This window comes from Amborella trichopoda, chromosome 12 (assembly GCF_054954075.1).
Source record: "Amborella trichopoda isolate Santa Cruz 75 chromosome 12, AtrichopodaSantaCruz75HAP2 v2.0, whole genome shotgun sequence".
Classification (NCBI taxonomy): Eukaryota; Viridiplantae; Streptophyta; class Magnoliopsida; order Amborellales; family Amborellaceae; genus Amborella; species Amborella trichopoda.
In genome coordinates this window covers 34,691,044-34,718,813 of record NC_142347.1, presented here as the reverse complement: position 1 = coordinate 34,718,813, position 27,770 = coordinate 34,691,044, and the positions used below count along the sequence as shown (strand labels likewise).

The following is a 27,770-nucleotide window of genomic DNA, read 5'->3' as shown; positions in this document are numbered from 1 at the left end:
GGATTCTAAGAAAGACGCAGTCAAAGCCTTTACCCTTAAACACTCACCAACTATCCTAGCCCTTCTTGAAACCAAACAACCTGAATCTGACCTTAAGCTTGTTTGTTGGGTCTGGGGAAGGAGACCTTGCCAGTGGGTCTCTCAGTCATCTGATGGTGCCTCTGGAGGTATTTGGGTGATCTGAGACCCATCAAACCTTTCCCTCCTATCTCATTTTGTAGGGGAATTCTCAATTACCCTCCTACTCTCTAATATTTCAGATGGAACCCCCTGGAAATTTTCGATTGTTTATGACCCCAACTGTAACAGATCCAGACAAAGAATGTGGACTGAGTTGGATCACATAGCCTCCCTTCCACATCCCATTTGGTGTGTGGGGTTAGAGTTTAATGTCGTCCGCTGGTCCCACGAGAGGAACTTCTCGTCTTCTATCACCTAAGAAATGAGGGATTTCTCAAACTTTATTAACCGAAATCAGATGATTGATATCCCTCTCCGAGGCTGCAATTACACTTGGTCCAACCACAGCTCTATCCCCACTCTCTGGGAGGAATTTTTCCCTACTTCGCAATCTTTGGCCCTTCCCAAACCTACTTCGGACCACTATCCCATCATTCTCGACACGAAAGCTATTAATAGGCGCCCTCGACCCTTCCATTTCGAACTTCACTGGCTTCTTGAGAAGGACCTCCCAGCTCTTGTTAAATCCTGGTGGACTTCCTTTGATTCTTTGGTCTCGGGGAGAGCGGGATTTGTCCTTCAAAGGAAAATTCAGCTTCTTAAAGGTGCTCTCAAATCCTGGAGCAGAACCATCCTTGAGAATTTTGCGCAACTTAAGTCCTCTTTATTGGAGAACATCAAGACCCTTGACATTATTGAAGAGACCAGACCCTTAGATGTTTCTGAACTTGAGCTTAGGTTTAAGACTAAGATGGAGTACCTTGCAACCTTGAAAAAAGAAGAAATTTTCTGGTTTCAAAGGTCCAAGGTTACGTGGTTGAAAGCAGGGGATCATAACACTGGCTTTTTTCACCGGATAGCAAAATGTCGGCGTAGAGACAACGCTATCTCGACGATAAAAGTCAGCAATTCTTACCTTACCCATGCGTTTGATATTGAACAAGCCGTCCTTCACTTCTTTCAGAACTTACACTCTGCTCCCTCTGAACCCAGACCCAGTTTTTCGACCCTAGACTTCCTTTCTCTCAATGATGACCAAGCAACCTAGCTAGAGCGACCTTTTTCTGAACCTGAGATCCTTAACGTGGTCAAAGCCCTAGCAAGTGACAAGGCCCCTGGGCCCGATGGTTTCCCGATTGCTCCCTTCAAGGAGTATTGGGACGTAGTCAGTCAGGACTTTATCAAATTCCTCGAGGAATTCTTCCATAGGGGCATCATAAATAAATCCATGAATGCCACTTTTCTTGCCTTGGTGCCCAAAAAAGGAGTTGAGAAAATTAAAGACTTTCGGTCTATCAGCCTCCTCAACTCCTCCTACAAGATCTTGGCAAAGGTTTTAACGTCCATGCTGCAACTTGTTTTGCCTTCTATCATTTCTCACTCTCAATCTGCCTTTGTCAAAGGTAGACAAATTTTGGATGGGCCTCTGGTGGCCCATGAATTTGTTCATTCTAGACACATCAAACTACCAGGCCTCATCTTTAAAATTGACTGGGAGAAGGCATACGACCATGTGGACTGGTCAGTTTTGGATGCGACTATGGCCAGAATGGGTTATGGGGAGAGATGGAGGAATTGGATGAGGGGCTGTTACTCAAACCCTCACTTTTCCATCCTCATTAATGGAGCCCCTGTTGGTTACTTCCCCTCATCTAGGGGTCTCAGACAAGGAGATCCCTTCTCCCCTTTCCTCTTTGATATAGCAGCTGAAGTTTTTAGCCGGTCTTTTGCTCGGGTCTACCAAACTGGCCTTATCACAAGTTTCAAATCTAGCAAACAGGGGCCCACTATCACTCACTTACAGTACGCGGACGACACTTTAGTCTTCCTGAATGCTACAGCTAGTGAAGTAAAAAACCTTAAGATTTTCCTTACCTGTTTCCAATCTGCTACTGGTTTCAAGACAAACATGGAAAAATCCTACATGTTGGGGGTAGCTTTATCACTTGGCTAGATTGGGGATCTCATTTCATATTGAGATTGTAAAGTACAAAACTTGCCTACTACCTACCTGGGCCTTCCCTTGGGTGTCAGTAAACCTGGAAAGCAACTTTGGTCCGCTGTGTTGGATAAGGTCGATCGTAGATTGACCGGGTGGAAGGGTAGATACCTTTCCGTTGCAAGAAGAACCACCCTGATAAAAGCCACCTTAGCGAACTCCCTAATCTACCTCATGTCCCTTTACTATATGCCTGCTCAGGTGGCTAACCGCCTAAACCAACTCATGAGGAATTTCCTCTGGTCTGGGCAGGAAGACAAGAAGAGATACCACCTGGTGGCCTAGAATAAGGTTTGCTAATCAAAAAAGCAGGGAGGTCTTGGGATAAAGGTACTGCGCAAGCATAATGCAGCATTACTTGAGAAATGGTGGTGGCGCTTAGCCACTCAGCCGAACGCCCTTTGGGCGCAGGTCTTAAAACACAAATACAAGACCCCACCTGAGAATTGGCTCCTTGATAGAGTTCAAGCCCATAATACCTCAGGAACGAGAGTTAAACTTTGGCTTGATCCATGGTTAGGGACTTCTCCCCTCTGTGAGTCCCTACTCTCTTCGCTCTGACCCGAAACCAAGAGTCCTCTATAGCCCAGGAGCTTTGCAGCCTGGGAGGCCGCAGAGTCTGGAATCCTTCCTTTAGAAGGAGCCTTAACGAGGTCGTGACGGCTGATTTCCAGCGACTTCTAAACTCTCTGCACCCTCTCTATTTCTCTTCACAAGGAAATGATGATATAATTTGGACCTTAACCCCCCTCGGGTAATTTCTCAGTGGCTTCATTCTACAAAAACCTCACCTCCCTTTCCCCCTCCCCCCCCCTTCCAAAAACTTTTCTAGAATTTGGCTCACTATTGCACCACCCAAAGTTCAGGCCTTCAACCGGCTCGCCTTCTCTAGTAAGGCCCTCTCAGTTGACCAACTTCAAAGAAGAGGAGTGCCCATTCCGAATAGGTGTGTCTTCTGTGAATGCGAGGAGGAAACAAATCCCCATCTGTTCTTGCTTTGTGCATTCTCTTCAGACCTATGGGGCAAGGTTTTACAACTGTTTGGCATACAATGGGTTACCCCACCCTCGGTAACAGCCCTCCTGTCCTCCAACCTTGAAGCAAGCTGGCCAAAGGCTGGTAGAATCCTGTGGAAAGCAACCTTAGCTGCTACCATCTGACTACTTTGGTTGCTAAGAAACTCCAGAATTTTTCGAGGGACAAAGCCTTCAGTTTCGACCATCTTTCAAAAGGTTATCACCCTGGTGACCTTTTGGGCATCCAACTTGAAGTTCTTTGCCGGTATTCCTGGTTCCTTCTTCCTTTCCCATTGGGGAAATATCCTTCTTCAACAACCACCACGGGCAGCGAGGCAAAGTCTCTGGTTACCACCGAGCCAAGGTAGCATCAAACTTAATTTTGATGGGTGCTCCTTGGGGAACCACAGCCCAACAGGGGCTGGGGGTATTTTCCGAGACTTTGAAGGTAATATCCTCCTCACCTTCTCTGAATACCTCGGCTTTAGAGACTCTAACTTTGCGGAAGCCTCAGCCCTCCTCATTGCCCTCAAAAAATTTAATTCATCCTGGGGCTCAAGCTTGATTGTAGAGGGTGATTCCAAGAATGTCATCTCTTGGGCAAGTAGGACCTATGATCCTCCTTGCTGCTTGTTACAAGTGTTTGACAAAGTTCAACAAATCTGCAGGGCTATGGACGTCCCATGGCAGCATACTTGGCGGATGTCCAACAACTTCGCGGACCGGCTGGCGAAGGAGGGTGCTAGAAGACAGAGCGAGGCAGCCCACACTGGCTCCACTTTCTTTTTTGCTTTGGACCAGTGAACCCCTTGTAATTTTGTGAGCCTTTTTGTTCTCATACTAAGTGTACGACAGAAGGGGGGCATTTTTATAAGCCCTTTCCTTGTCTCTTTTTTTGTATATCTTTTATTGCGGGGGGGGAAATCTTCTACTGTACAGGGGTTTTTCTCCTTTTTTAACCAGGGGTCCCGTCTAGTGGGTTCACCCGGAGCTACAAAACTTCGTACTTCCCTTTCTCAGCAATACAAACGTTAACATTTTAAAAAAAAAAATGTTAAAAATAATGAAAATAAGATAATATCAGAAGTTAGATTATTGGGGGGATCCAAGTCGAGCTCGAATGACTTGAAGAATCTCAGTCAAATTGGGATACCATTTCAAGATTTTACATGAATGACACCAATTTCTTGGTTGCCACAAATGAGAACATCTAATCTCAAGCAACCCATCAAAAACACACTTATATGAACATTTTTCAGACCCCTGAAAATAAATAAAATAATTTACTCTAGAGTGATAGTACACAGTGCCCAGCCATCCCCAAATTCTCAAGTTTAACAAATCTTTTCCTTTTAGAAAAAGAATAACCTAAATAATTGAGTGCAATACAACAAATTCATTTCAGTACCTAATCTAAAGTGAAGAAAGTTTAATATAACCCTATTGAAAGAAATTTTAGAGAAAGAAAAACAAAACTGAAAGAGAGATAGATATAATTATAGACAAAAATGTGCACAGAGAGTAAGTGCAAACTAAAACCAAGACCCAACTCAAATTCAACCCAATCCCACATATCAAAAACCAGATTCCTACCAAACTAGATAAACCAACCAACTAATTTCAATCTATCTACATATATATCACACGTATCCAAGAAAAAACAAAGGAAAAATAAAATTTTGGAAACAACTCCAGGGAAAAAAAACCCATCAATTTTCCATGGATTAATATTGATAAGAAACCCTAAAAAACGAAACCCAATTTCGGGAACCAAACAAAAAATACAAACCATTTTTTGTAATCTAATTTTACACAGAGAGGGGTGGTTGACCTGATCCTTTTGTTCCTTTTGTTGGTAATCTGATTTTAGAGAGAGAGAGGTGGTCGATCTGCTTCTAGAGAGAGAGAGAGAAAGGGCTTTGTGAGTGAGGCCAAAGAGAGTGAGGGGGTTTTGTGAGAGAGCAGAGAGAGAGAGACCGAGGTCTTTGTAACAAAATGTGTGAGAGAGAGAGAGAGGCGTGAGAGAGAGAGAGGGTTTACAAAGAGAGAGACGATTTAGGGTTTAGAGAGAGAGAGAGGGTTAGGTTTATTTGGGTAAACGGTGAATTGAGAGGGAGAAAGGGGGAAGCTAAAGTTACTTTTTTTTATAATAAATTTTTTTTTTGAAAAAAAAAAAAAAAAAAATTGAAAAGGCCTGATTGGCAAAACGGGCCTTTTCCGATCCGGCCCTACCTGCCCAAAATAACATTATATCTATCTATAACCCGGGCCGGCCCGAAGCCCAGAATCAGCCTGTTGGCTGGCCCGCTTGAGGCCCAAAACCGAGCACGAACCGGAAGCTCGAGGCCTGGCCCTGTCCATTGGCAGCCTTAAACATACCTATGTAACTTGCTTGATTCGATTGAACATTGTTGAGACTACAAGTCTACAGAAGAATCCACATGATAGCCAAGAGGAGGCTACATATGATTATTGAAGGTTGCCAATGAGAAAGCATTATTAATGCCCATATAATACTAAGGTTAATCTTGAATTCTAATGATAGAATTACAAGACTTCAGTAAATATCAAGCTTTACCACTAGTGCAAAAGTTCTTATAATCCAACCCATTCTGCTGAATATAGCTTTGGCTGTCCCTACATTCCCTTATGATCCATCTGCTTAGGTTTTAACCTCGTGCACACTGCCCACCTACCAAAATCTAGCTAGTGCTGCTCACTAATTAAAGATAACCAGTGTGATACTGCCTGAGTGCTACTATTTCTTCCTGCATACTGCAGCAATAAAGGTAGAATAACAACTAAAAGAGGAATCAAAACGATAATGAAAAGAGGGAATGGAGAAAACGATTAGCGATGTAAGGGAAAAAATTTTAAAAGAAGGAAGATAGATGTACATTATGTAATATTGTTCCCCAATGACCTCAATCTGGACAACTTGCGGATAGATGTCAATGAGTCGACAAACCTCTCAGTTGTAGGACGATGTCAGAGGTTCTAGATGACTTATCTCACATGTGACTTCTACTCCAGTGTTTTAAACGAAAAAACAGGACATAGACAAGCATAAACACAAAATCAGGGGTGCAGACAGGTATGGGGTAGGTCGACTTGGCTCATAGAGTCCCGAATCTGACCAATCAAGATTGGGGTCCATACTTGAACCAAAATCACTAGTTCTTTTTAAGACCCCAGCAGAGTAATGTTTCTGAGTGACTCAGGTGAGGTGCCTCCTCCCAACTGACCAAGTTTGAAACACTGATCTGCTCAATTGGCTCAAAGAATCCACGACATGTATGGAAGACAAGAATTGCACCCCGACGGTTGAAAGGGAAGAGGGACAAAAGAAGAAAATACCTTCTAGACTACAACAAAAAGATACTCTTAAGCAAATGGCTTCTGGGGTCATGAAATGTTAGTCCTTTTTATCTTCTGCGTACACATCATGAAAACACAACGCAGAGCTTTTTAGTAAGTCGTTCAGACCTCCCATGCATAGGTAAAGCAACTCATCAAACAATCCCAAAAGACCTGTTTATCTAGTTCCTGGCTCATAAGACACTTAAACTCGAGAAAAAGAAAACTCACATAAAATTTGTGTAATCTAGTTTCTTACTTATTGATAAAAAAAAAAGAACATTTGACATGAGAAATACAAGGCAGAAACAGCATGGATTTCATAAATACACAATAGCAAGGATAGCGTCAATCCAAAACTCAGAGTTGCTTTTGACAGAAGAATAACAAATAGAGTGGTCTCCATGTCACTCACAATTCATTAAAAAGAAGCACAGAGTAATTTATAAGAGGAGAACAAAAGCTAATTAACAAAAATCCCACAAAAGGCACCATATTCTTTGTTCACATCCAACTTGGCTATGCTATCTACTACTGAATTTCCCCAAACAGATTGACCCTAAGATTGGAGTTCTGATTCGAGCTAGATACGATAGCACTCCTTCCTCCCACCCCAAGGTGTATTAGGGGCGACTTCAATGTTCCTAGGTTGTCCTTTGAGAAAAACAGAAATGGCCATTTTTCACTCAGCGTGACTGGATTTCGGATTCATCTTTAGAGACCACTAGATGATCTCCGCATGCTAGGCTTCTCTTGCAGCTAGTCAAACCATATCAAACTTGGATTGATTCCTGATATCCTGGGAAAGGGGGGAGACTTTTCCTGTGGTGCACACTAGGAATCTGCCCAAACTTATCTCGGACCACATCCCCATTCTTCTGAAGAGCAACCTGATCTCCTATTGTCCCAAGCCCTTCCACTTTGAAATGTGGTGACCAGACTATTCGGAGCATCAACAACCAATCCTGCAGTGGTCGTCAACCTTCCAGGTGCAACAATGGGTGAGGTTTGGAACGAGTGGATAACTACAAATGCTGAAAAATAGACTAAAAATCTGGAGTCATCAGCATCCTGGAATCTTCAGGGAGAAAAAATAATAAGCTAAACTGCACGAAATGCAGACCTCAATCTAATAGAGAAATCCAGGGATCTCTCAACTTTAGAAAGAGCTAGGCGGGTGGAGAAGAAAGTAGAAATTCGGAATCTGCTATAAAAACAAGTAGATATACTAGCATCAAAGATAATATATAGAATCAGGGTTAAACATGGAGAAAGAAATACTGTTATTCTTCACAAAATAGTAAAACGTCATAGAAGGCCTAACTCCATTATTCAAATAAAATATTGGGAGAAGATTCATTCAGAGCACTCTGATGTCAATAGGGCAGTCAAAACGCTGTTCTCAGATGTTCTAAGATGCATTGACATCTCAATGGGATCCAAAGTCAACATAATGACAACTAAACTGTTTGGAGTAAGTCTCTACCCTGCTTCTGTTCAGTCCTGGCAAAAAGGTTGCGGTGCAGCACCATCCCTCTGCCCACTAAATACCTGGCCGTTCCCTTATCCATTGGCAGACCTTGAAAATGCCCAATGGGACACCATTATGGAGCATTTTGAGCATTGTCTTGCTACAAGGAAGAGTCACTCTGGCTCTGGGAAGCAGGAGCACCCCCACAAAAGTGACTTTCTCATTATTCCAATCTTAAATTTGTCCTCTTTTGTATGCAGCTTAAATTGTCTATCGCCTCAAAAGAGGTAGATGTGGGATCAAAAGGCAAGCATGAATTTTGTCTTGTAAAGTGGGATTGTGTCAACCGAAGAGATGTGGAGGCTCGGGCATTCGAAAACTCCGAGAATGCAACACAACATTATTGGTATGCTGTGGTGGTACTTCACTAATAAGGAAGCCACCTCTGGAAGCAAGTTGTCAAACAAGGTCACGGCTTGGGCAGTTTGGGATGGCTAGCAAGGTTTCACTAATGGATCAGCCTCTGGCATATGGAAAGTGATCGTTTCATTGCATGAAGACTTCGTTGTCAACATTCAAAATATGGGATAAAAATCAGTCTTTGGAAGGACCTTTGGACAGGGGAGTATACCCTTAAGTCTACACACACATATCTCTTCACTTAGCCAATAACTAGGACATCACAGTAGCACTTTCCTATGAAGTAATCAGCGGTCACTTGGTTTGATCACCTCATTTAATACACAATCTTCATGACTCAGTTCCTGGAGCGTCTTTCTTTATTGGCTATCTTCAGAGGTCATTATATCCCTGGAATCGGTAATGAAAGGATGGTCTGGTCCCACACTCCTGCCTTCGTTGTAGCATCTTTCTACCATGTCATTCCAGCTTCAAGGTCCAGGTTATCCTCACACCAAGAATCCAGGTCTTCAACTAGCTCGACTATCCAGGCGAGTGCTCACTGATGACCAACTTCCAGCGATGTTGCATCCAATGCCCAACCGATGTGCCCTGTCTATGGATGAACGGTCTTCCCCCAAACTGTCCAGCAACTATTCCTGGCTTTCTTAGCCTCCACTAACTAGTTGGCATGCTCCCATGGAGCGCAAGACTGGTGGCTATGTTTTGAACCATTTGGTGAGAAGAAATGGAAGGATTTTCGAGGGTCATCTGTCTTGGGTGGAATATATAGAGGACATATCATGGAAACTTGCTATCTTTTCGGCTAGGAATAAGAAATTGTTTAGAGGTTGGACTGTGGCTGACTTTAACCAAAATTGGACCAATGTCCTTCGAAGCAGACCCATGACGACTAAGAGATCTAGTCCTTCGTTTTCCTCAGAGAAAGTTTAGAGGTGGGACTTCTTCAGTCATACTTGGACCAACAATTTTGAAGCAGGTCAATGACAATTAAAAGAACAAGTCCATCGGCGGTCAGTGCGCTCAACCTCGGTTTTGATGGATGCTTCCTTACGTAGCTCTCAACCTAGCTCAGGTTTGGGGTATCTTTCAAGAACACCTATTCCACCGTCTTCTCTCTTTCGAAGGTCCCATCTGGACAGCGAACTCCAATTTTACTGAAGCCAAGCCCTTCTACAAGGAATCAAATTATATGACTGAGAATGGGGTCATCCCTCACAATCGAACGTTATCTTGTGAGTTTCAAAGTCTGCCTCTTGATTTTGAGCAAAGGTTAGAATTCATGACTATAATATTTTTTGGCAACAGAAAGCTATTGCACAAAAACCTATTGGAAACCTTAATACAGCACTATTTAAATTTTTCAACCTAGAATACCTGACATATTTAGAAGACCATCAAAAGACTTCACTAAAATTGTCTTTGGATGAAGGAATATGTTGTCAATTTTTGTCACTGTACAAAATCGTCATTTTGTTGTCACTATTATATATGTATATGAAGTCAAGTCACATTCAATGACAAGCAGATGCTAGTGACATTTAGCTCAACTTACTTCATACAAGCCCAGAAGATCTTAATGTTGGATGCCATTATCAAAACCAACTTCATGGTATTTTCTCTCTTGTGTTAGGGGCTTTCTTGCCCACGATAGTAACCTTTGAAACTGGTCGAAGGATGATGATTGAGAAGACTCATAGAAGAAGCCATTTTGTACTATTTGCTTGCGCTCAGTGGATGAAATAATATATAGCAAGAAAAACGATAGCAAATTTCTTGACGAAGCTGGAAAGGTTGTATGAAAACAAATCCCACATATCAATTTTTCTTGAAAAGAAATTTTGTACTTGGATGAGAAAGGGTATAAAAGTGTTAAAACACTTTTAAAATTTCAAAAACATATTTTCTCAACTAGAGAGTGTCAAAATGAAGATGCATATGGAGGATAAGGTAAGGACATTGCTTTGTTCCTCATTGGAGTCTTGTGTTAATCTCATTGCCACCTTAAGTTGTGACAAAGGAGGATTCCCTAAAATGATATTTGAGTTGTAGTGCTCTCCTTGCCGATGAATTTCAAAACGAATCATCGATAAATAATTCAATGGATTTGAGGAAGGAGGCTCTAATGACAAGAGGGTGGTCAAATGAATGGGATAGTTCATCAAAAATCCCTCAAATAGAAAGGCTCATTTTATATCAAAGTCGAGCAAGTCTTATGACAAAAATGATTGTGTGTTTTGTAGCAAGTCCAACATGTAGACAAAATTTGTTTGTAAATAAGAAGAAGAATTCCTCGATGAGGCTTGCATTTGAAGAATCAATAGCATCATCTTCAGAGCCTATTCCCAACTATTTGGGGTCGGCTACACGAATCATGATCATCCATTTTGCTCTATTAAGGGTCATAACCTCAATGAGGGTATAAGTCCCCATATCTTTTCTCACTACTTCCAATTATGTTCTTTTGGGCCTAACCCTTGCCCTTTTTGAGCTTTCCACTTGAACTAACGGGCACCTCCTAACAGGTGCTATACTGGATCTGCACTGCACATGGTCAGCCCATCTAAGTCTACTTTCTTTCATCTTATCGCTTATTGGAGCTACACCTAAGTTCTCCCAAATGTATTCATTTCGAATTCTATCCCTTCTTGTCTTGCCACTCATCCATCTCAACATCCTCATCTCAGTTATACTCATCCTAATGGTATGTTGTTTCTTAATTGCCCAACATTCCGCCCCAATTGCAAAGTTGGTCTCACAGCTATCCTACAGAACTTGGCCTTCAGCTTCATTGGTATGTGGCGATCACATAAAACTCCAATTGTACATCTCCGGTTCGCCCACCCAACTCTAATTCTATGTACGACATATTACTCAATCTCTCTATTTTTCTAAATTATTTACCCAAGATATCGAAAGTGCACTCTTTTTTGTATTTTTTGGCCATCAATCCTAACTACTTCCTCGTTTCTACTCCCATTATTAAACTTGCATTCCATATACTTTGTCTTTGTCCGACTTATTTTAAAACCTTTAGATTTAAGAGCATCTAGAGGTTTTAAAATTAGCCGAACGTGTTACATTAAAGATGAAGTGTTGATGGTGAGATGCAATCCAATATGCCATCAAAGTTAGATTCCAAATAGTGGAGCAACATATCAAGAATGGGCTTAAAGCATAGATGGTCAAGGAGACAGGGTACCACAACATATGTCATAAGTTCCATTCCTACTAGGACCAAGTTAGCATTCAAAAAGAGATAGTAGAGCCACATATGTGCCTACATAGATCATGGTTTGATGCTACAAGTGTTGTGAGGTAGATAGGCTTCAATTAGAAACAACTCGAGTAGGAAAATGATTGGAATACGCTTGATTCATATAAGGATGCGTGAGGGATGGTTTGGAGTCTGGACATTTAAAATGTGAGACGTGCAGGATTACAAGAAGAGCTTGATCGCACTCAATGCTATTAAGATTGGAGTGGAACTGCCTATTCAGACAGGAAACCACCGAATAACAGCCCCTACCAGTCGGTCTAAAGGTGTTTAACAGACATTGAACCAAAGAATAATGAATAAGACTATGTATGAAGTAGGATATTTTTTTAGAAAAAAAGTTCTTATTATCTCCTCATACTGATTGATCAAGTGGTAAGTTGCAATGAGATAGGGAAACCTTACCCTGCCCACATGGTGAGAATGGAGACATAGATGAAGACGAGAAGCCTCAGTCTAGGAGATTGGCACGTGGGAAAGAGCCTGCTAGTAGTGCAATTAGCAGCCATGGAGGTAAGGTGGATAGGAGATTATCCCCACCAAGGACAACACCAGTTGCCCAGCCAACCATCAAAAGTGTGTTGACCTGGGAGAAAGCAATAGAAAAGTCACACATGATTGTAGCCCAATGGATGTACATCTCTTCTATCCCATTTAGTACCTCAACTCTTTCTATTTTCAGCCTAAGTTGGTGCAATGACATTCATAAGCCTAGGGTATGATGACCTTAGATTCCACGATGCTAGGAATTGGTTGTTAAAGAAAATGTGGAAGAGTTTAGGGATACATAAATACATATGGCCCAAACATGGATGCTATATCATGGCTGATGAGTAGATAGATAGGAGAGATAAGCAGTTGATTAATTTTTTGGCGTACTGCAAGAAGGGGACAATTTTCTTGAGGTCTGTGGATGCCTCTAATATTATTAATATTGAAGGGGTAGTATTTGGTTTGTTTAAGGAGATTGTGGAGGAAGTGAGACCAACCAACCAACTACTTGTTTGGGGGTTAATTGTTGCAAAAGCATTATCCCACCATCTTGTGGATTACTTGTGCACTACATTGTATTGATTTAATGATCAAGGATACAGCAAAGATGTCACATTTTAAATGGGTTATAGGAGAGGCAAAAGTTATTGCAAAATTTATCAACAACCACTCCTTAATCTTCAATCTTAAGAGTAACATGCAAATTGGAGGGAGCTAATGAGGCCAACAATAACAAGATTTACTATTAAGATCATCACATTATAAGGCATTTTGCAGCTGATGGATGCCTCGAGAGTCATGCTTACTTCCAGTTCTTGAAAGGATTTTGTAGGGGCTAGGACGAGTCATGGGAGGGAATCGTAGACTTGGTTCTGGGTGGCCCATTTTGGACCCCAGTCACAAATATAATTGTGTAACAGAGTCCTTGGTGAAGGTGCTGAAGATTGTTGATAATGATTCTAGGCCTAGCACAGGATAAATCTATGAGGCAATACATAGGGCCAAGGTGGTAATAACTGCAACTTTTAAGCACTAGAAGCCCTAGCAAAGAAAGCATTGGGATATTTTAGATGATAGATAGGATAGGCAACTCATCCCCTTATACATGCAGCTGGTTATTGGATTCAAGTTTTCAACGCAAAAGGTTTCTCCAACAAAACCACATTTCTAACCATCCTTGAGATTTTGAAGGGCTTTCATACCATAAAGAAGATGTCATTATTGATAAGCACATGCAAGTGAGAATTGGGAAGGAGATGAGCTTATATGAGAAGTGACAAGGAGATTTTGGTTGACAGATGGTAGTGAACTCAAGTGATGATATTCTCCCACACATTTCATTTTATTAATTCAAAAATTTCATTCTTTATCCTCTTACAATTTAATGCAAATTATAATGTCTCATGTTCTTTTCTACTTTTCTTATTACCTCTATTATTCAATTTCCAGTTTCAGCTGAATGGTGGGAACAATTTGGTGGGGATGCCCCAAGCTTCCGAGATTCGCTACTCATATTCGCAGCTAAACTTGCAGTGCAAATGGTCGTGAGAGTAATTGGCGTGTTTTCCAACTCATCCACACATATAATCTCACAAAGGTGGTGAAGATGAAGATGCTATACAGGGGAATCCAATCATGATGATGAAGGTGGAAGCATACTTATTGGGCTAGGGAGTGAGATCAATAGAGGAAGCGGCATCGGAAGCATAGGATCGTGATAGGCTAGAAGCTCCCTATGGTCAGGATCGCTATCCTTACACCTTGAATTTAGAGATCTCAATGCCAACATGTTGGGGTGCTGAATCCCAACTCTTTAGAATCACATGATAAATTCTACAACTCCGAGATCCATCTGGTACAAGCACCGCTTTGTTGTTTGAAAATATATAGAATATGATTCACAACATAATTACCTTCTTTTTTTAATGAGTATGCATTCAAGACTTGTTTCCATATATCAAATCAATCTAACATGAGTGTGACTTACATTGACCAATCCTTAAGGGATTGGCATAGTGATTCCCACATATAGGAGCGAGATCCACTAGAGATCCAGTTCTGGGATCATGGGATCGCTGGGATCACCACCAAGTTGGGAGATCTCAATAACTATGGGTGGAAATGATGAGGACGGAGGAGGGGGTGAAAATGAATATGAAGAAACTAAAGTTCACATGTGACTTGCAACTTTCTTTTTCTTTTTCTTGGGAGGCATTTATGTATATGTAATCATTTATACAATCTAATTGTTGGATGTAGAACAAAGGACTTGAGTACTTTTTTCCTATGACTTCAAAAATCATAACTTCATGATTTATGACTATATAACTCTTTACCTTCAATTTCATTGTTTTTTTTATGAAGTCAACAATAAAAAAAAAAACAATGAAATTTCATTGTCATTGCTTCATTAATTACTTCCTTATTTGAGTGCATTTATTAGATATGGTTTGTGATATTTACATATTGTAAAATTTTGGTGTCTAATCTTGTGTAGCTATGAATGCATAATTTTTTTATTGTTTTTTTTTATAAGAGTTAACTGTATTCCTATAAAATGTTGTTGTACATGGACTGTTTAAACCGAGAATCCTTCCATGACAGGACTCTCTATAAAAAATTGGTCAATCGACCCTATACAAAATGTGCCTAAAGATGTACCTGAGATTATACAAGATATACGATGAGATTACAAAAAATGGGCTTATAGTATTGCCCCTTTACACAGAGATTCTGCGATCCAAAGCAGCAAAAAGTAGCTGTCCGAACACTACTACACTTTGGTCCCTCTGTGGTCTGGATCAAAAACGGGGCGAGACCCGGTTGGTCTTCAACATGAGCCCTGGCCCCATCCTTTGCAAGGAGTTCGGCTAACTCGTTTGACGTCCTCAAGGTATGCGTCCATAAGACGTCCATATCCCTGCAAATATCAACGATCTCGTCATAAATGGAAGCAAGATACCATGGAGGGGGGGATCTTCCTGTTGCCCACAAAATAATGTTGCTGGTATCTCCCTCCACTATTAGGTTTTGCCCCCAAGATTGGTTGAAGCTTTTGATCCCGAAAAGCAGAGCCAAAGCTTCAGCATGCTGAGAGTCTTGTATGCCTAGGTATTCGGAATAGGTAAACAAGATTGCACCATGCTGGTCTCTAAAGACTCCTCCCGCTCCAACATGACCGGGGTTACCCAATGAGCAACCATCAAAGTTAAGTTTGATGGTACCTTGTGGGGGAGGTAGCCAATTATGGGATCTCTGAGCGTTACGAGGGCTATGGTGCATAATGTTATCCCAATGACTAAGGAAAGTGTTAGCAGGGAACCTTGAAAAGAGACGATGGTTGGAAGCCCAGAAAGTTACTAAGTAACTTTGTGAAATAGAATTCGACGTTCGGTAGCACTTCCTTGGAAAATTCTAAAGTTTCTCTCTTTCCAGATTATCCAAAGGGTAGCTGCCACCGCTGCCTTCCAAAGGTTTCGTCCTACCTTCGGCCAGTGAGGAGCAGGGTAGGAAGAAAGAAGTTCCTTGACTGTCGGTGGCATTACCCATTGAACCCCGCAACGCTGTAGTATATGGCCCTAGATATCATGAGCCATATTGCAATGAATGAATAGATGGGAGTTTGATTTTTCTTCGCACTGGCATAAGAAGCATCTATTTGGGATGGGAATGCCTCTTTTTTGGAGCTGATCTACTGTAAGGGCCCTATGTGATCCCGTGATCCAGTTAAAGAATTTAACTTTGGTAGGTGCAATAGAAGACCACACCGTGGATAAAACCGAGGGGGGCTTGAGTGGGAAAGTGGGGGGCTGAAAAAGATGAGGCAGAGAAGTCATCGTCCTCCTCCTCCCTCCCCTTTCAACTGGAATCTTATCTATGACCTTTACCCCAAGCCCTTCCGACATGTTCTCCCCTCCTCCCAAGTCTCAGTCAAGCCCTTTGCCCTTCCTCTCGAAGGAGAAAGGGGCGCCTCCTCCCACCTCTCCTGAGGAGGTTTCAGCGGCCCCCACCTCCTCTTTCCCTCTCTCCTTCTCGCAGGTTACTGCTCGCCCCAAGTCCTCCCCTGCTCCCTTAGCCTCTTCCGTGGCCTCAAAGGGGTCTTCTTCCCCCCCTTTGCAGGCTTCCCCGTTGTGCCCTTTATTTGTCTCCATCCCCCTAGAAAAGTCCTCCCTACTTCAATCCAAATTTCTTTCCTCCCTGGTTGGTACGTTCCAGCCCTTACGAGACAATGCGAGAGGAATAGAAAAATGGTCACAAAGCATTTGGCAGGACCCAAACATCACAGCCAGGCGCCTCTCTGGTGGTGACTTTCTATTCTCCTTCTTGTCCGTGGAACATGCTCACCAGGTGTTGCAGAACCCGAACTGTTTAGTCTTCAAAGGGGCTACCCTCCGTCTTCGAGCTTGGACCCCCCTGGAAGGGTCCTTTCGAAAGCGAAAAACCTGGTTCACGCTTCACCACTTACACCTTCATGTTTGGTCTTCGTCCACTTTTCGGAATGGCGGCGGCCTGAGGCAGTTTAATTTCCATTCACTCGAAGTCCATTGAAACCCTTTCGCTTGGATCAATCCGGCTTCTTGTGGAGGTCCTGGATACAAAGCTCATCTGACATTGCGTGTGGATTGAAGCTACTAACCTTACCCTATCTCTGTCTCTTGGTTGGAGGCTTCCCCTCCCTCGGCCAATTATCTCAGCTGCCGGCCTCCTCCCGTGGCTAAGGGCCCTTTGCCCTCTTCCTGGACCACTATTTCTCAGAATCCTAGCCACCACCAGTGGCACCACCGCCGCCAGCTCCAAGGCCCCACTCTTGTTTTGGGCCGCGCCGGGCCTAGACCTCCTGCATGCCCCCAGCTCTCCACCAGGCAACCACGTGGCGCCTCCCTGGTTCCCCCTGTAAAAGCCAATGGCAATACGCGGGAGCCACAGTTTGGCCTCGAGCCCATCCCCTCTGGCTCTTGCCTCGAAGGCAGCAGAGTAGCTGAACCAGATAGGTCCCCCCCCGGGCCTTCTGGCCCCACCTTCACACTGGACCGGGAAGGAGGTAATTGAGGATGGTGACCATCCTTTCCCCCCTGGGCCGTCGGGCTGCACCTATGACCCGGATGCCCTTCGATAGGCCTTTTGAGCTCTGTCTCTGGAAACTTAATCCTCATCCCGATTCTCACAGCCCACCCCTGCTCGTTGCCCCGCACGCTTGACACCCGGTCAAAGGCTTTGCCCTCCCTTCCCCAGTTTGCACTGTCGTCAACCCCTTCGCCTGCCTTTGGTTTTAATGTTGAGACACCCGGCGACCCTCGGCCGCCTTCCCCCCCTTCTTCCCCTGTAGCTGTCCTTTCACCTGTTCCCCCTCCCTCTCCCCTAGATGACACCTCCCCCCTCGCCTCGACACCAGGCTTCTCACAACTGCCTTCCTCTCCTTCCTTACCTACCACCGTCCCGTCTGTGCATGTTTCCGCCACTTGTCCCCTCTCTCCCTCACTTAGGTGAGGCCTCCCTCCCCCCCTTTCAAACCAACCTCTCTCTCTCTCCTCTCCTTTCCCCCTCCGGATTCTGGGTCTTTTCTTCCTCATCCCCTATTCCGGCCACTCCCCCCTCCCTTCTGCCACTTCCCCCAAGCTGGCCCCCTCCCTTGCTTCCTCATCCTGCTTCCCCTTCTATAATAATCCTAAAATTTCAAAAAAAAAAAAAAAAGGAAAAGAAACTTTTAATAAGTGATGGTCCATATGAGCATGATGGTCCTTCGGGACCATCACCAATTTCAAAAGCTTTTGGTATGAATTTGTTTTGTTTGCTGCTGCCTTGCCACGTCCAGTGGACGTGGGCTTTAAGCGTACGGGAGGTAATATAACGGTTACACCTAGTGTATGAGGTGTAACTTAATAACACATTATAATAAGGCATCGTAAGAGTTTAAATACGAGAGGCGAGGACTCCCACCCTAAAACACTTCTGAGATCTCTCTCTCTAGTCGAAACACAGTGAGCTCCTCTCTCTAGCCGAATTTTTATCGGAAGCTCCCTCTCAAATATTTTAGGTAAGTCACTTCATTATCTTGAAAAATAATCCGTTCTTTTTAAAAATGAAATGAAATAATTACTTCTGCTTATTATTATGAATTTTAGGCACGATAAATTTTATGCGCAAGCGACCTCATTAATTTGAAAAATAATCTTTTTAATAAAATTGTGATATTTTATCTATGTTAGAAATTTTAAATGCTGTAAATTCTTAGAAATAAATTTACTTATTTTTCTTGTCCATTGTTAGAAAATTTTAGATACAGTAAAATTATTAAAAATAAATGTGATATTTCTACTTTTAGTAAAATTGTGAGATTTATTTCTACTGTTTTTTAATATTTAGACATTGTAAATTTCATGTGCAAATGACTGCCTTATTATTTGACAATTAATATTTTTACAATTGATTATAGCATTGTCTGTGAAATGTTTATTTACGAATTGACATCCTATAAATTGTGATAATTTCGTATTCTTGAATTTCTATAAGAGTTTTTCTATACATTGGCAATTATGCTAGAATGTCTTTACGAATTGCTACCTTTCTAAATTTGAGCCCAAAATATTTGATTGGTTATTTTTGAAATGTTATTGAAAATGACTGTTATTAATGGTCTCAATGAAATTCATATTAATAATTTCAGTGATATGTTGAGTACATGATATTGCTGCTTTCGAATGTTTAAAGAGATTTAGAAATACTTTAAGTATGCAAGTTGACTCATCCGGTTCGCCGGTGAGGTATAAGTGGACCTATCTGGGACGCCGGTAGGGATTAAGTGGACTCATTCGGTACGCCGGTGAGGTATAAGTGGACCTGCAGGGATTAAGAGGACCTATCTGGGACGCCGATAGGAATTAAGTGGACCCATCAGGACGCTGATGGGGTATATAAGTGACCTACTTGGGACGCCAGTAGGGTAATTTTGTGGACTCCTTTGAATTATGCACTGCCGTTAAAATGTTATATGCATTTCAATCATTTGGATTATGTTTAATTGTGCATTTCTGAAAATGCTTGTGCTTGCATTGTTTATAATTGACCTCCATTTTGAAAGTTAGTTTATATCTTTCAATCAGGATTATTTTTTAGGATTATGATGATCACTTACTAAGTAGCCAAACTCATCAAACTATGGTAAATATTTTTCAGGATAACTGTGGTTTCATTTTGAGTACTCGTCAAGATCAACCTTGAAAGATATTGTAGTTGTGCCTAAGCTTTCTTTTGTTACTTTGTAAGAATTCGCCACTGTAAATTTGTCCTATCAAGAGATGTATATATGTTTTGAATGTCACATCTCAGGAATATTAGTATTGTAAATTCATGGGGTGTGACACCTTCCCTTCTGTTAGCTATGAAGACGATCCATATCCCCCTTGGCCCCTTCCACTACTTTCCTTATCCTTCCTACCACTAAATCTTCTTTCCGAGGGTAGCTTTTCCCCGTCTTCCACAGTGAGGAAATCTTCTCTATTGTCAATGGATTTGGACAACTCCCTACTCCCCTTTGGCATCCTTGCAGTGCACTCCCTTGACCCCTCTCCCTGACCCGACCTACCTCTCCTCTCTCCTCGCCCCCTACTTTCCCCAATCCTCGCAACTCGTTCATATCGACTGGGTCACAACGGTACACTTCCCCTACCCAACCTCTTCTCCCTGCCCGTACATAGCAGTCCCCCACCCCTACCCACACCACTACCTGTCACTTTACAACCCACCCCCTTACCTTGGGCCTCTCAGCGCTTACAGTGCAACAGCTCTTTCTCCCTATTTTTCTCCCCCTGTCTTTGGTGCTTTCCCTCCCCCTTCCTACCTAGGTTACCAGCCAACGCCCTCCCCTGTAGTTGCTGATGGGTCCCTCCTCGCCTTTCACACATTGGGGGCCCCTGCTCCTGCAACGTCCGTTGTCCTACCTCCCACTCCCACTTCAGTGGACTCACCACCTCTGCCGCCTGACCTTTACCCTTCTCAATCCCCCCCCCTCATCCTCAAAACCTCTTCTGGAGTTGCCTTGGCCCCTTTCCTCGCCTGGTTCTCAGCCTAACAGAGAGTTGCCCAGAGCCCCTACCGCCCCCTCATCTCCTGCACCCATCTCTCCCCCCTTGGCAGCCGAGAGGGTCGACGAGGATGGGGACAACAGAGTCGCAGAGAGAATGAAGGAGATGTTCCAGGTTATGGGCTTCGAACACGATGGACCTGAAAGCCCGACGCACCGCTTCATGCTTGTTAATGCCCAAAGCCGTATCAAGGTGAGCGTTAAAGGTCAAAGGGAGCTGCTTAATCTCTTTTCCCCAATCAGCTATGACAAACACGCAGACGGTGCCCAAACTCCTTCCACCACCCCGTTGTTTCCCTCCTCTAAGCGGTCGGCCAGGATTGCCTCATCCATTGTTCCTCCCTCGATCAATGCAGATCCTTTCTTTGAACATTAGAGGGGGGACAAAGGTCCAAAAGGACCTCTGTTAGGGACTTTTCTATCAAATTTAGCCCCGCTATCCTAGCCTTAATTGAGACCAAACAGCCAGAGCCTATCCTCCGGTTAGTCCGCAATGTGTGGGGTAGAAGACCCTGCCAATGGGTTACCCTACCGGTGAAAGGGCTTCTAACGGAATTTGGGTGCTCTGGAACCCAACTGAGCACCACCTCCAATCCTCTCACATAGGATCTTTCTCTATCACGGTCCTCCTTTCTCGGGTTTCTGACGGTTTTCCCTTCAATTTCTCTGCTATTTACAGACCCAACTCTTCCTCTCTCCGTCCACACCTCTGGCCTGAATTAGAATTTGTTGCGTCTTTACCACACACTGCGTGGTGTTTGGGTGGTGATTTCAATATCACCAGGTGGTCATACGAAAGAAACCTCAACCCAAACATCTCACAAGGCATGCTCGACTTTTCCGACTTCATGTCCTGCCAAGAACTCATAGACATCCCTCTCCAAGGGAATGGTTATACTTGGTCCAACCACTCTGCTCAACCTTCCCTTGCCAAGCTGGATCGTTTCCTACTCTCTCTGGACTGGGATGCCTCCTTCCATGGCTCCCATGCTCTCACTCTGCCAAAACCCACCTCGGATCACTGCCCCATCCTGCTGAATACCCAGGCTATTCGAAGGGGGACCGAAACCTTTTCGCTTCGAACGGGCCTGGTTAGAAGCATTCCCTCTCTGGTCTTATCCCTAGTTGGTGGTCCTCTTTCTCATCCCAAGTTTTGGGTAGAGCGGGTTTTAAGTTTCAAACCAAACTCCAACTTCTCAAAAAGTCTCTCATTATTTGGAGCAAATCTCTAACAGGAAACTACTCTCAAACTAAAAACTCCCTGCTCCAATCTATTCAAGATCTCGATGGGGTAGAAGAGTTCCAAACCCCTCACAGAAATAGAAGCTAACCTTAGAACCAAACCAAGTTGGACTACCTATCCACCCTTAAGAAAGAAGAAATTTTATGATACCAAAGATCCAGGGTCAAATGGTTAAAAATAGGGGACCAGAACACTGCAATCTTCCACCGTATAGCAAAGTTCCATAGAAGAGACAATTTGATATCCACTATCAAGGTGGATAATCGCTATCTAGTTCAGCCCGATGAAATAGAATCCGCCATCCTTGTCTACTTCTAGTCTCTCTACACAGCCCCTATGGACCACAGACCAAGAATGACCATTCTAGACTTCTTAACCCTTCCTGCTCATTGGTCACAGTGGTTGGAAATGACCTTTCTCAGTAGAGGAAGTCGCCTATGCCGTTGACGAACTAGCCCAAGACGAAGCTCCAGGGCCGAATGGTTTCCCTGTGGCCCCCTTTAAATCCTTCCTGGGTACATTTTTACCTGATCTCTGTAGCTTCTTCAAAGAATTCCATGATAGGGGGATCTTAAACAAAGCGATGAACGCTACTTTTATCGCACTTGTTCCCAAAATTGAAGGGGCAGAGAAGCTAAAGGACTTTCGTCCCATTAGCCTGCTAAACTCTTCATACAAGATTCTGGCTAAGGCTCAAGCATCGAGACTCAAGCATGTCCTCCCACTGACCATTTCCCCGTCCCAATCTGCCTTCATCCAAGATAGGCAGATTCTGGATGGGGCAGTGGTAGCTCATGAGTGCCTCCACACAAGGCACTTATCCAAGAAACCAGGTTTAATTTTCAAAATCGACTGAGAAAAAGCCTATGACCATGTTGATTCGTTGTTACTTGATGAAATGATGGCTAGGATGGGTTTTGGAAACCGTTGGAGAAAGTGGATGAAAGGATGTATTTCCTTCCCACCCCCATTTCTCTATTCTTATAAACGGGAGCCCAAAAGGGTTTTTCCCTTCCTCGAGGGGCTTTCGCCAAGGGGACCCTTTGTCCCCCTTTCTCTTCACAATTGTGGCAGAGGTTTTCAGCATGTCAATCTCCCACCTTTACCGGGAAGGTCTTCTTCCAGCCTTCCAAAGTAGCTCACAAGGTCCTTCGATGTCACATCTGCAATACGCAGATGATACCTTAGTTTTCCTTGACGCATCTCCACTCGAGATCGACAACCTCAGGCTCTTCCTCGAATGTTTTGAGACTGCCACAGGCTTCAAAGTAAACATGGATAAATCAAAGATGATGGGGATGGGTCTAACAACACAAGAGATCAGAGCCCTTATTCCTACTTGGGACTGTAAAGTTGAGGACCTCCCCACCACCTACTTGGGCATACCCTTGGGTTTGGGGAAGCACAAAAAGAGACAATGGGCTCAGGTTATTGACAGAGTGGATAGGCGTCTAGCCGGCTGGAAAGGGAGGTTTCTTTCCCTGGCAGGCCACTCGACTCTAGTCAAAGCCACACTGGGCAATGCCCCGGTTTACTTAATGTCCATCTTCCATATGCCAGCCTCAGTTATTAACAGGCTGGATCAGCTCATGAAAAATTTTCTTTGGTCTGGCCAAGTGGAAAAAACCAGACACCGCCTTATCTCTTGAGACAAAATCTGACTACCCAAATCCCAAGGTGGCTTAGGTATCAGGGATCTAAGAAAACAAAACCTGGCTCTGCTAGGAAAATGGTGGTGGAGATTCGCCACCCAATCCAACTCCCTCTGGGCAGAAGTCATTCGTAAGAAATACAGGATCCCGAAACACAAGCAGGTGCCTGAAAGGACCTCCCGTAGTAGGGCCACAGGAGTCTAGAAGTCCTTCGCATCCTCTCTTGCCCTTTTCAACCAATCTATCTGTTCCATCCTAAAGAAGGCACGAAAGTGCGTTTTTGGTCCGACCTTTGGATTGGACATTCCCTCTTAGGGACTTTTTCCCCTCTCTCTTTCACCTCTCTTCCAACAAAGAGTTCACCATAGCTGATGACATGGTCCTTTCAGGGGGTCGTAGGTTTGGAATCCCTCTTTCAAGAGAAACCTAACCGAAGAGGAGACCTCACGCTTCATTTCTCTGTCCGCTGCATTACACCCAATCTTCTTATCTCCATCAGGGACTGATTCTCTGGTTTGGACCCTCTCTAAATCTGGAAAGTTCTCAGTAGCCTCCTTCTACAACAAACTTATTCAACCCCCTACTTACCCCCTGAACCCCACCTCTGTTCTATCCAAAGTCTGGTCAACCATAGCCCCTCCAAATGTCCAAACGTTCAATTGGATAGCCTGCTACCAACGGGCTCTCACAGTCAACCAGCTTCAAAAAAGAGGCCTTCCGCTTCCTAACAGATGCGCAATATGCCTACAAGAGGAAGAGATGAACCCTCACCTTTTCCTACATTGCAGCCAAGCTTTCGAACTATGGAGCCTTATACTTCAGCTGTTCCATATTCATTGGGTCCTCCCACCCTCGGTTAAGGCTCTCATCTCCTCCTATTCTGGCTAGCTTTGGCCAAAGGCCGGCAGAACATTATGGAAATCAGCAATCACTGCCACCATATGAGTCTATGGATAGAAAGGAATAAGAGGGTGTTCCAAGGCCACAAAAACGATGTTCCAGTGCTTTTCCATAAGGTTACTTCCCTAGTAACCTTTTGGGCTTCTACCCACAGGGACTTTGTAGGGATCCCCTCTAACATGTTCCTCAGTCAGTGAAAGAATATCATGCACCTCCAAACTCACAAGATTGAAGGACCTCACAACTGGCAGGTCCCTCCGAAAAACGTCGTCAAACTCAACTTTGATGGTTGTTCGGTGGGGAACCCAGGGCCTTCAGGGGCAGTAGGGGCATTCCGTGATCACAACAGCAATATCCTCCTCACCCACTTAGAAAAATGTGGGACAAGGAGATTCCCAGTTCGTTGAAGCTTTGGCTCTTCTGTTGGGCCTCAAAAGGTTCAACCCCTCATGGGGCCAATTTTTTATGGTGGAAGGAGACACCCAAAATATCATCTCTTAGGCAGCAGGCACCTCCTCCCCTCCTTTGTACCTCTCAAGGATTTTTGACGAAATCCACCACATATGCAGGGATATGAACGTCTTATGGAGGCATACTTAGCGGACGTCGAATGAGCTCGCCGATCTTCTTCCTAAAGGCAAAGCACGGGCAAATGTGGAAGACCCCGACCGGTCCATCTCCTTTTTTGCTTTGGACCACAGAGGGTTCCCAGGACTGTAGTTAGCCTTTCTTTTTTACTTGTAGTCGGGCGTTCTTATAGGCCCCATTTTTTGCTACACTATAATTTTTTGTACTCTGGCAGGAAACAAGGCTAATTTTTTTTATAGGGTCTCGGGACCTATTTTTTGACCAAGATACCTGTCTCGTGGGTACTCGAGGTCCCCTTTTTCCTCCCTCACTTGTATTCACTCTTACAGCAATACAATGTTAACATTATCCAAAAAAAAAGAAAGTACCAAAGGGGGCCAAAGACCATACCAACATGTCCCTCCCTTGCGATACTATGAAAGACTTATGTAGGGTAGCTGCAAGAGAGAGAAAGTGTAGTGTTTCCTCATCAGAGAGATGCCTTCTAAAAGAGGGGTTCCACACCCTTCGGCTTCCCACCACTTCCATTTCTTCTGCAACAATAGCTTCTTTGTTTGAGACAATGTAGTTGAGGAAGGGGTAAAAGTCCTTAAGGGGAGTGTGTCCCAGCCAGGTATCCGAGCAGAAACGCACTCTTGTACCCTCCCTTGATTGGATTTTCTTGAATTTTCTGAAGAGAGCAAGGGATGAAGAGAAAGATCTCCACACTCCTGAGGCGTTGATGTTTCTCATTTCTGGCACCCAAATACCTTCGGAAATCTTGTATTTCTGGCGCAAGACCTGGGCCCATAGAGAATCAGTCTGAGTAGCCAGATGCCACCACCATTCGCCTAGGAGGGCCTGGTTATGTTTTTTGTAGGATTTAATCCCTAGGCCCCCTTGCTGTCTTGGTAGGCAAACTTTGTCCCAAGAGATTAAGTGGAACTTAGTGTTCTCTACTTGGCCCTACCAAAGCAAGTTTCGCATCAGTTGTTCCAACCGGTTAGCCACGAAGATTGGCATTTGGAAGAGAGACATGAGGTAGACCAGAGCATTGGCTAGAGTTGCTTTGATTAGAGTGGTATGCCTGCCTGAGAAAGGTATCTACCTTTCCATCCCGCCAAACGCCGATCAACCTTGTCAATAACGTGTGACCAATGTCTCTTTTTAGGTTTTCCAAGGCCTAAAGGCAAGCCTAAGTACATAGATGGAAGTTCCTCGACTATACATTCCCACATCGAGATTAATTCCCAGATTTCATCACTGGAGATTGCTACCCCCATCATCGTAGATTTTTCCATGTTAACTTTGAAACCAATGGCCTCTTGAAAACATTTGAGATACAGTCTCAAATTTTCGACTTCTTGTGAAGACGTGTCCAAGAATACCAATGTGTCATCTGCGTACTGCAGGTGGGACACAACTGAACCTCAAGGAGAAGTTTTGAAGCCTGCGAGGAGGCCTACATGGAATAAACGGGAGATAGAGAGACTGAACACTTTTGCTGTAATAACAAAAAGGAAAGGGGATAGGGGGTCCCCTTGGCATATCCCCCTCGAGGAAGGGAAGAAACCTTTTGGAGTACCATTTATGAGGATCGAGAAGTGAGGGTTAAATATGCAGCCTCTCATCCAATTCCTCCAACGATCTCGAAACCCCATTCTTCTCATAGTCTCATCCAAGAGAGACCAGTCTACATGGTCGTAGGCCTTCTCCGAATCTATCTTAACAATGAGCCCCAACTTTTTAGATAAGTTCCTAGAATGAATACTCTCACGAGCTAGTAAAGCTCCATCTAGGATCTGTCTATCTTTGATGAAGGCCGATTGAGATTGAGAGATGAGAGAGGGGAGGACCTGTTGTAACCTTGAGGCCAGCACTTTGGCCAAGATTTTGCAAGAGGAGTTCAGCAAGCTTATAGGACGAAAGTCCTTAAGTTCCTCAGCCCCTTCCACCTTTGGTACCAAGGCAATAAAGATGGCGTTTATAGCCTTGTGTACAATCCCTCGGTGGAAAAATTCCTCAAAGAAACTCAAGAAATCTGCGCGAAACGTTTCCCAGAAGATTTTAAAAGGGGCTATGGGGAATCCCTCCGGACCAGGGGCTTTGTCAGAGGCTAAATCTCCTAAAGCTTTAAGTATTTCATCTTCCGAAAAAGGCCGCTCCAACCAAAGAGCTTGGGATTCTGTGAGAGAACAGAAGTCCAAGTCAGCCATAACAGGTCTAGGACCCGAGGGGGTAGAGTATAAAGCTTGGAAGTAATTTAGGAAGGCCGGTTTGATTTCTTCAAGCCAAACCAGATAGCTGTTATTGACTTTGATGGTCGAAATAGTGTTATCTCTCCTGCGACAATTAGCTATCCGGTGGAAGAACCGTGTGTTCTAGTCTCCAGCTTTGAGCCAGTTGACTCTAGATCTCTGAAACCAGTACAGTTCTTCTTTTTTGACGGTGGAGAAATATTCCATCTTCTTTTGGATTCTCAAGTTGAAATCGGCTTCTGTCAAGGGATGAGACTCCTCTGCTCTGTCTATTTCCTTAATGGAATTCAGGAGGGATACCTTGATTTGGCCATAATTCCTTGGGGTGGAATTACACCATGTCCTCAAGGATGCTTTAAGGAGTTGGATTTTTGTTTGGAGCATCCTGCTCCACCCGAGACCTGATTGGAGAAGGAATTCCACCAGGCTGAAATGAGGGTAAGAAGAGACTTTTCTTCAAGCCAGGCTAGTTCAAAGCGAAAAGGTTTAGGACCTCTACTGAGGCTTGGGTATTAAGAAGAATAGGGCAATGATCTAAGGTGGGTTGGGCGAGCCATAGCATGGGAGCTCGGAAAAGTTTCCTCCCAATTCACCGAAAGAAGGACTCTATCAAGTTTGGAAAGGGAAGGTTGATGAAAATGGTTGGACCAAGTAAAGCGACTGCCTTGTAAGCGTATATCTAGGAGTTCGTTCCGGAAAACGAAATCAGAAAAATCGTTCATTCCCTGAGAGATGGAGTGATTGGAATTTCTCTCATGGGACCATCTGGTTATGTTGAAATCTCCTCCTAGACACCAAACAGGGTGGGGTAGAGTAGCCAACAGGTCCAGCTCCGACCAGAAGCGAGATCTAGGAGCA

The 27,770-nt window shown here is 43.8% G+C and overlaps 2 protein-coding genes across 12 annotated transcripts in view; one reads left to right on the top strand and one right to left on the bottom strand.

Moving 5' to 3' along the window:
* The window catches only part of LOC18430887 (uncharacterized), a 58,544-nt gene that overhangs the window by 25,606 nt on the left and 5,168 nt on the right, over positions 1 to 27,770 (bottom strand). The window lies entirely within an intron of this gene.
* Positions 443 to 20,668, top strand: LOC148779544 (uncharacterized). The gene is made up of 5 exons (XM_088854184.1): positions 443 to 1,178; positions 1,275 to 2,113; positions 2,492 to 2,714; positions 13,662 to 13,762; positions 20,276 to 20,668. The coding sequence occupies exons 1-5, from the start codon at positions 443 to 445 to the stop codon at positions 20,666 to 20,668; spliced, it is 2,292 nt and encodes a 763-aa protein (XP_088710310.1).

Bases quoted from the DNA above. Each gene is read 5' to 3' on its own strand.
- LOC148779544 (XM_088854184.1), top strand. From the start codon at position 443: ATGAGGGATTTCTCAAACTTTATTAACCGAAATCAGATGATTGATATC. The intron at 1,179-1,274 runs GTTTTTCGACCC...ACGTGGTCAAAG, and splicing joins TCCCTCTGAACCCAGACCCA to CCCTAGCAAGTGACAAGGCC. The intron at 2,715-13,661 runs GTGAGTCCCTAC...TTCAATTTCCAG, and splicing joins GTTAGGGACTTCTCCCCTCT to TTTCAGCTGAATGGTGGGAA.